The sequence below is a fragment of the Phragmites australis genome, chromosome 2 (assembly GCF_958298935.1).
Source record: "Phragmites australis chromosome 2, lpPhrAust1.1, whole genome shotgun sequence".
Classification (NCBI taxonomy): Eukaryota; Viridiplantae; Streptophyta; class Magnoliopsida; order Poales; family Poaceae; genus Phragmites; species Phragmites australis.
In genome coordinates, this window is record NC_084922.1 from 4,964,050 (window position 1) to 4,971,956 (window position 7,907).

At 46.4% G+C, this 7,907-nt stretch overlaps 2 protein-coding genes across 3 annotated transcripts; one reads left to right on the forward strand and one right to left on the reverse strand.

Annotated features, from left to right (window-relative positions):
* Nucleotides 1–282: 282 nt before the first annotated feature.
* On the forward strand, nt 283–3,982 carry LOC133895746 (protein MAO HUZI 4, chloroplastic-like). Of its 2 annotated transcripts, XM_062336258.1 has the most exons (7): nt 283–708; nt 815–1,004; nt 1,093–1,193; nt 1,275–1,403; nt 1,510–1,598; nt 1,686–1,791; nt 3,594–3,982. In XM_062336258.1, the coding sequence occupies exons 1-7, from the start codon at nt 340–342 to the stop codon at nt 3,597–3,599; spliced, it is 990 nt and encodes a 329-aa protein (XP_062192242.1). In that variant the 5' UTR covers nt 283–339; the 3' UTR covers nt 3,600–3,982. The 2 variants fall into 2 exon arrangements, with proteins under 2 accessions (XP_062192242.1, XP_062192235.1); XM_062336251.1 differs by lacking the exon at nt 3,594–3,982 and having other exon boundaries at nt 293–708; nt 1,686–1,915.
* On the reverse strand, nt 2,120–6,508 carry LOC133895763 (endonuclease 2-like). The gene is made up of 8 exons (XM_062336267.1): nt 6,227–6,508; nt 5,975–6,146; nt 3,374–3,475; nt 3,134–3,273; nt 2,927–3,019; nt 2,764–2,831; nt 2,604–2,677; nt 2,120–2,500 (listed from the first exon to the last, which is right to left on the reverse strand). The coding sequence occupies exons 1-8, from the start codon at nt 6,347–6,349 to the stop codon at nt 2,370–2,372; spliced, it is 903 nt and encodes a 300-aa protein (XP_062192251.1). The 5' UTR covers nt 6,350–6,508; the 3' UTR covers nt 2,120–2,369.
* Nucleotides 6,509–7,907: the final 1,399 nt, after the last annotated feature.

Genomic DNA, 7,907 nt, shown 5'->3' on the forward strand with positions numbered 1-7,907 from the left:
TATAGACACACAATCAGCCTAGTTCCTATTGGATCTCTATGATTTAGATAAAATTAGACTAAACCACAAGGACAAATGTTTGGATTCAGATCCCACATTCCCACCAATCCAAACATTCTTTTCTGCGTTGGAAATTATACCCTGCGAAGCGAAGCCCTGTGGAATGATGATATCCCGGGGCAGCGACGTGTCGAGGCGGAGGCGCCGTGCCGGCGACGAGGGACGGATTGTAGTCGTACAGGGGGGCCGCCCCCGACCCTGCCGTCAGGTCAAGGCGTCACATGACACATGGCCGCTGCTTTGCTTGACTCGTGATGCAACGGAGTCAGCACCAGCACGATGCTTGGTTGGTGCGGACGGTGGCGCCCCCCCACGCGTCGAGCGCCGCTGCCACGGCCGACCAATCCGGCGGGGCCCCCCGCCGACCCGACCCGCCCAGCTTGGCAAGGCAGAGTGGCAGAGTGCGCGCGCGCGAGTGAGTGGCCTACTGCTCCAGCACTAGCTGCTAAGCTACTGCTAAGGCCGGGCCGGCCTGAGTGTGCTCACCACTGTTGCAGTGGTGCTAGCAGCAGTACAAAGGGGACTCCCCTTGCGCTCGACGCGAATGGCAGCTCACCCTTCCCACCTCTCTTCCTCCGAGTCGCCTTCTCCCGTGACATGGAGCCCTCCGCGTCCCCGGCCGCCCGCGCGCTCTCCTCCGCCACGCGGGTAGGTGGCGAGGCGATAATGCTCCATTTGCAGCATATAGTGTTGGAATTCCTTCGCTGCGCCGCGCAGTTGGTTGATTTGCTCTGCCTCTGCCCTGCGGCTGCAGGTTGGCCTGCCGCTGGCGCTCGCGCTGCGGCAGCGGCCGGAGGCGCGTGTGCTACGCGCGCCCGGCGCCCAGTTCCGCCCGGCAACCTCGTTCTCGTGGCCGCGCCCCTTGCGGCCGGATCTCGCCAAGGTGGCCTCTCGTCCCGGCGTCCGGGGCACGGGCAGGTCGCTGCTGTTCCGACCTTGCGCATGTAAGCCTTCTTGCTCCCGCCAACAATAGTTTACAGGTTTATCTGGGTGAGGGATTTGCTTAATCTTCGTTGAATTTCTCAAGAACAGGGATGACTGCGTCTCAGATTGCCAGCTCCGCCTTCACGTGGGGCACCGTCGCCGTCCTCCCCTTCTACACCCTCATGGTGGTCGCCCCCAACGCCAACCTCGTAAGCTTTTGTAGTTTCTCCCGAGTCCCAACACACGACATGGCAATCGCAGAGGCACCTCATGTTCTTGTTCTTGTGCAGACCAAACGGACCGTGGAGAGCAGTGCCCCCTATGTTGCCCTCGGTCTCCTCTACGCTTACCTGCTCTACCTGTCCTGGACTCCCGACACCATGCGCGCCATGTTCGCCAGCAAGTACTGGCTCCCTGAGGTACAGCGTCTGTTGCACAGCATCACCGAAAGAATTAGGCATCATCTGAATGTTCTGCTGCTGCTGCTTGGAGAAATGAGACGCTTTCCTCTTGTACCATACGCAGTTGCCAGGCATCGTCAGGATGTTCGCGAGCGAGATGACCGTCGCCTCTGCTTGGATCCACCTCCTCGCCGTCGACCTCTTCGCGGCAAGGTCAGGCACCACCGCATCTATTGTCACTGCATACACTTTTGAATGCAAGAAAACTTGTTTATGTTTGTGTTTTGGCTCGTAATACAGGCAGGTGTATCATGACGGCATCAAAAATAACATCGAAACCAGGCACTCGGTCACGCTGTGCCTGCTCTTCTGCCCGATTGGGATCCTGACTCATGTGGTGACTAAGGTACTGGCTGGTGCGGTTGGCCGCTCACACTGATGATTGATTGGTTGTATGTAGAGATTCCATTGTTTAGGTGGTGGATATTATGTGATTTGGATACGAATAAAATTGATTCGATGCACCGATTCTTTTCGTGTGGGCATTTTTTATATATATAGTTACGCAACTACCTCAGCAACTGAATTTACTTATCATCAGGGATTTCCTAGTTTAGTTTATGATAATCATGCTATACTTTCTGTATAGATACTGACGAAACATATAGTAAAGTCACGTGATCTTAGAAAAGCAAAAAAGAAGGAAAAAAACAGACATGAGTTAGCGAGGGAAATGAGTGGAAAATAATTGCATTGAACTGCAATTAATTTTTCGAGGAACAACAGTAGGGCGATGCCTGACTGTATAATGAAAATATTGATACAAAGAGGTTTATAATTACAAGAAAAGAGAAACAAATCACTTCTCTGGATGTTATACGTCCTTTTTACAAGTCATGCAAATTTATTGAAGTAGCAATGGATCAATCCCCGTGGTAGCATCAACAAATAATAGTTCCCCCTTTATTTTTTTTATTACCATTTTTACTGTACTTGTAATGGTATTGCATCTGCGTTATCCCTGTCAAATATCCGGTTGAGTATCAGTGCCAATCTGATGCCAGCCTGTGCTAGCCTCTTCTCCACAACCGGGTATCGAGAGAAGAAGTAATCATCTGCATCCCAGAATGCATAATTGCCAAATATTATTACCCAAAAGAGGAATACGAGGTGGTATTCTAGTTTCATCATATCACAGTGATATATATATATGCTTACCTTCTAGAGTAATGCCTTGCTCTACATCTTTGTAGGCATAGTTGCAGGACAAATGTATGCTCTCAATTGCATAGCTGCATGGCATATGATCAGAAGGTCATATAATGTCAATTCCATGTCTGAACAAAATGGAAGTGTCTGAATTGAACACGATTCCTACTCGTTTGCACAGGTAGCCCATTTGTTCTCGCAATTTGCCCAGTGAGTAATGTCGTCAGACCATCCATCCTACAATTTATAGCGTCAGAAGCTAGAAATCATCCTTGTCCTTGAACTGGATGGAAATCAAGACATTGGACATAATAGTGTGCCAGCATACTCACTGTGAGGTTCATCTCGAGAGCCTCTACCATGGTATCCATGCTTTTGTTGTAGAAGTCCTTGATTGCCGTATCTATGATGCTGACATCCCACACCTAGCAAAACACAAGGTTTTTGACTCAGACTGAAAACACCGAACACGAGTGAGTATACCTGATTCTAGATAATTAATTAAAGGCTGTTTGCGAGGGGTGAAAACAGTTACAGACGTGGTGGAGGTTTGCTTTCCTCCGGTACCAGTGCACCATGATGGTGTTCCCCCCTTCGTCGTCCGCGTAGCCGACGTGCAGCGGCTGGTGCACGTCGCCGACGAAGTGCGACAGGAACATCAGGCTCTCCGTCAGGTTATCTGATTGTGCGTGCACATGAATGTCTAGGATTAGTTCTGCCTGCTAAAACAGAGTTTTGACACACTGCGCTGCAATGCACTGCCCGGCACGAACGCTTACACGAGCTCTTTGAGAGGCCGTAGCTATAGAGCTGGTCCGTGTAGTTGTTGATAGCTCCGACGACGCACATCCCTTGCTGGCCACGAGAATTGTGGCAATCCCCTGAAAGATACATTTAACTGCACGAGTTCATGCTTGATGCTTCTGCACACCTTCAGTAATCAGAATACTTGTGCCTGGCTCTTTTCAATATCCTTGTCGGTCCGTCACTGTTTGGCAGGTTTGAAAGGAGGATACGTCTCTTTGACTTGCCACACGAAGATTACCTCAAGTAACTGAATTATTTGCTAAAGAAAGTGATTCAGAGAGTGCGTGAGGTATGCTCTTTCTTCATTGCCAATCGGATCTTCCAGGTCATTGCACATCACATGTAACATATCCAACTCTAACCAGATATTAGGCGGGCACATGTTGTTGCCGGGGACGTGCTCGAAGGTGATCACATTCCTGGTCCCGTTAGAACGTGGACCAAAGATAACGGAGTACAACATCTTGTTCTGAGCCGGGACAAACGACATACCCGTCTCACTTGCCCACGAGCAATTACTAGTTCATCTCCTTTTTTTTCTTTATTTATCATCGACCGGTTTATGCATATAATTGGCTGTACACTAATAAAAAAGAGGAAGAATTTCCTTCAAAAGAGAGGAAGAATCAAACGCAATTAAGGTGCTAGCAAGTAGTGTTTTCTATGATGAAAGCGGTTGGTTGAAAAGAACATGCATGTGCACAGCAATTAGGCCAAGCCTGTGGTGATGCGTGAAGCAAGCAGCTGAGAGATCTGCATCTCTACTCAACCCCTTGTCCTCTCCAAGAAGAACAATTTTTGGTTGGTCATGATCATTTGACGATGCCTCAGCATGCATGAGCAAATTAGTCCTACACAATCCGGAATGGATATGCGCAGCATCTCCATCATGCAACCCCCAATTTTAACTCAAATTCATCCATAAATGCCAGGTTAGCTCGCGAGATAAGCAACCTAGATGTGAAGTGGAAATTTGCTATGATAGAACTGCAGTGGCCTATTTTGAACGCGCAATTTTTTTCTCGGTTTCTGCGGGCATTGAATTGTTTCGTGTGAAATTTCTGTGTTCCAAATGGACCCTAAAGCATTTTCTGGATGATCTAATTTGTATGGTCTGATGTCGGTTTCTGCGGGTATTGACGGTTAGCTCACGTGGGTAGCTGTTAATTCCTTTTGCTGTAACAGTACTTTTAGTTGGTCTAGTTTTTCTTTTGATGCTTCCCTAGGAATAGGTGTTTCGTTAACACTGTACTCACGCCGTCCACAAATGTAGGGCATATATTGTTTTAAAAAAAGTCAAACTTTATAAGTTTTAACCGATAATTAGTCAAATTAAATACTTGTATTAACAACATATTGTAATAGAAATTAACGATCAAAATTTACCTTTTAATGACTTTTTCAAAACAAGATACCTAAGGACGGAGCCCGGATTAGATGATAGGGGGCCAAGTCACAAATGTTGTAACAATCATTTGATATCAGTATGACATGATGCCATATATGCACACATAATGATTTAACTGGAGCATAGATAATAATTATAACAACATATATTTTGTGATATAAAAGAAAGTCAATTGCCTTGTCTACTAATTATAATTAACCCTACCCGAACCTAACTAATCTAATCCTAAGTTAAGTTCCATATAACAATTGGAGATTAGGATGGTTTGAAAGGAGCTTCGAGGCATACATTTCTAGAGTTCGTGGCTTTGCATCCCTAGTACTATAACAATGGCCAGTAGCAAGCAGAGCACACGCATGGGCGAACTGTGGGCGGTGACGACACGAAGAAACAAAGGAAGTCGAACATGCGGTGTGAAACAAGTGCAAACTGGTGACGATGGACAAAAACCTTACTTAATTGGGCTAATATCCTTATTAGGCTTAGAAATGCACGTGCATGCTTAATTAAATACTTGCTTATGCATGTGATTAGGGGCTCTCTTATTGGTTTGGGGAGGCCCTGGTGCCCCCTTGTCTTCACCCCTAAAGATACATCCTACATTTATGGATGGAGGGAGTAATTTCGTTGCTTTGGTAATGAAATTCGGGCTATCCCCATTATGGAAAAAAGGTTGCTGAACACCCTATCAACTTTGCTACCATATATATTTGGCAAATTGTTCTACGGGACTACAATTTGACACCTTTCGGCTCCATTATACTAGATACTTATTTTTTGCTCATTCAGATGCTAAATTACATATGTTATAAAAAAGATACAAATTTACACAGAATTGCAAAATTTCGTTAAAAAAATATAGTACATCTACAATGAATTTTCCTCTTTGGTTGGACACCATTTGTGCAGCTAAAATACTAGTCTTACTATTTTCTTTTTTCTTTTGTGGTATATCTATATGGACTTCAGGTAAATCGCAATAATATTGCCTATGTATCAAAACATTTTCAAGAACGCTCGCTTTGGCTTGTGAATTGGCTTGCAACATTTATTAATGGCGCGCGTTAAACCCAGATCAGTTTAAGCAAGACGTCGCTCAATTACGCTAATCAAGAATCGGGGAAGAGAAGAGAGGCGATGGAAGGGGGAGATTAGTGTGACGTACGGGAGGACTTGAAGTTGCAGACTTCGGGGGTGTTGGCGTAGTGGAGCGGGCTGGACCAGTGGTAGTGCCACCGCACCTGGTCCGCCCACGGGCACACCGCCGACAGCTCCCCGCCCGCCGACTCCGGCAGCAGGGCCTGCACCGCCGCTGCCGCCTTCTCCGACAGGTACTTCTGCACGCAAGGAATCAGAACTCAGAACCACTTGCCCTGCTCCCTGCAGTTCGATCTAAGCGTGAAGTCGAGATGGCGACCTCGGCGATCTTGCAGACCATGATGTGTCCCTCCTTGCCCCATGCGTCGGCCCCGGGCGGCGAGACCGAGGCGAGGAGGACGACGAGCGGGAACAGGAGCAGCGCCCGCACGTGCGGCGCCATCTCTCTCCGTAGCTCGCCGCTCTCGTCTCCCTCCTGCCTGCCTCCTCTACCGCTGACGAACAGAAACAGAGCAGTGCTCTGCTCTCTCCAACTTCCCCCGCCCCCTCTCCGTTGTTTTTTGAGGGTTCTTGTTTATCTCGGGATGAGAGCTTTGGTGTTAGGCTGGTATTTATTGCTGCTCGAGATTTTGCGCGGGGAAACGTAACGTGGTGGGGTCACATTTGTGCCCAGACGGAGATGTTTGTGGACTTATGCAATTTTCCTCTGTCATAAATATTTGTCATTGTAATCATGATCATGTTAAACTTCTAAACTTTAATGTCAATAATAGTTTTTAAATATTTAATTTGAAAATATAAAAATTATATATGTAAATTTATCTCAAAAAATATTTTTATAATATTATATTTTATTAGATATTATAATTATATTTTAATAAAAACAATAGTTAAATTTGTACATTGAAAATTATGAAAAATAAAAAATGATAAATATTTATGAACAGAGGGAGTAGCATCGAGGCTGATTCAAGGCCTATGTTAATGATCGTCCGTCCTATCTAGCATGATAGCTTCACTCAAAAAAATAAAGAAAGAAGAAGGCTTTTTAGATCCATTTATAATTTTTACTATATAAAGCATAAGTTATTTTGTGCGTCACCCCTCCCACCTCCTTTTTTTCAAGTCCCCACCTAATAAAAAACAAAAAAATTTGAAAGAAACTCCCACAAAACTAAAAATAAAAAACAACAGGCCTCCTTCTTCACCCACTTAGCATCTAATAAAAAAAAATCACCGCCCTATCCACACCCCACTACTAGGGAACTACTACCTTCCTCAATCCTCGATTGATGGCCTCTTTCCGTCTCTCGATCGCACCAGTCACCTCATCTGCCTCTCGCTTTGTGCACGAACCAATCTCTCTCACTCATCCCATGTGCTCGTGCCTTTGATACGGCCATCGCAATGTATCAAAACTCGCTGGTAGTCGCATCAGCCTCTGCCTCCCCAATGGCGGTTACGGTGGCTTTGGTGCCAGCCATTGGTGCGGTGGAGCCAGCCTTGACGCCGGACTAGGTCATGCGCTGGAGTGACCCTGACCAACGCATTTGCTCTTTGATCGCCATCGCCTCCGGATCGAAGACCCCCACCTCGTCCTTCCTCTACTTCTCTAATATGCTCACTGGCGATGATGTGTCCGTCTGGGCTAGAGGCCACAACGTCTCCTGGTTTACCATCGATCACAACATCAACTTGAAGATTTACTTCTGGCAAGGCCACCCGTGGAACCTCGAAGTTGATGCCATCGTCAACTCCATCAATGAGGTTGGAATTTCGAAGGAGCATGGAATTTTGATGCTTGTGCTCTGATCTATGTGATTTGATTTCTGATTTGTTGATTTTGTAGTTAATTTTCCATTTTTATTTGGTGATTAGGGTTCCGATTTACTGTGAGTAGTGAGGCCGTGAGAGAGTTTGTTTAGATCTACATTTGGATGGCCTGTATCACCCATTCCCGAGTGGTGTCAGCGTGGCCCAGCCATGAAAGCAGGTGGCTG

Bases quoted from the DNA above. Each gene is read 5' to 3' on its own strand.
- LOC133895763 (XM_062336267.1), bottom strand. From the start codon at position 6,349: ATGGCGCCGCACGTGCGGGCGCTGCTCCTGTTCCCGCTCGTCGTCCTC. The intron at 3,476-5,974 runs GTACGTCACACT...TGTATCTTTCAG, and splicing joins CTGCAACTTCAAGTCCTCCC to GGGATTGCCACAATTCTCGT. The intron at 2,501-2,603 runs GTAAGCATATAT...TCTGGGATGCAG, and splicing joins GCAAGGCATTACTCTAGAAG to ATGATTACTTCTTCTCTCGA.
- LOC133895746 (XM_062336251.1), top strand. From the start codon at position 340: ATGCTTGGTTGGTGCGGACGGTGGCGCCCCCCCACGCGTCGAGCGCCG. The intron at 1,194-1,274 runs GTAAGCTTTTGT...GTTCTTGTGCAG, and splicing joins TCGCCCCCAACGCCAACCTC to ACCAAACGGACCGTGGAGAG. The intron at 1,599-1,685 runs GTCAGGCACCAC...CTCGTAATACAG, and splicing joins GTCGACCTCTTCGCGGCAAG to GCAGGTGTATCATGACGGCA.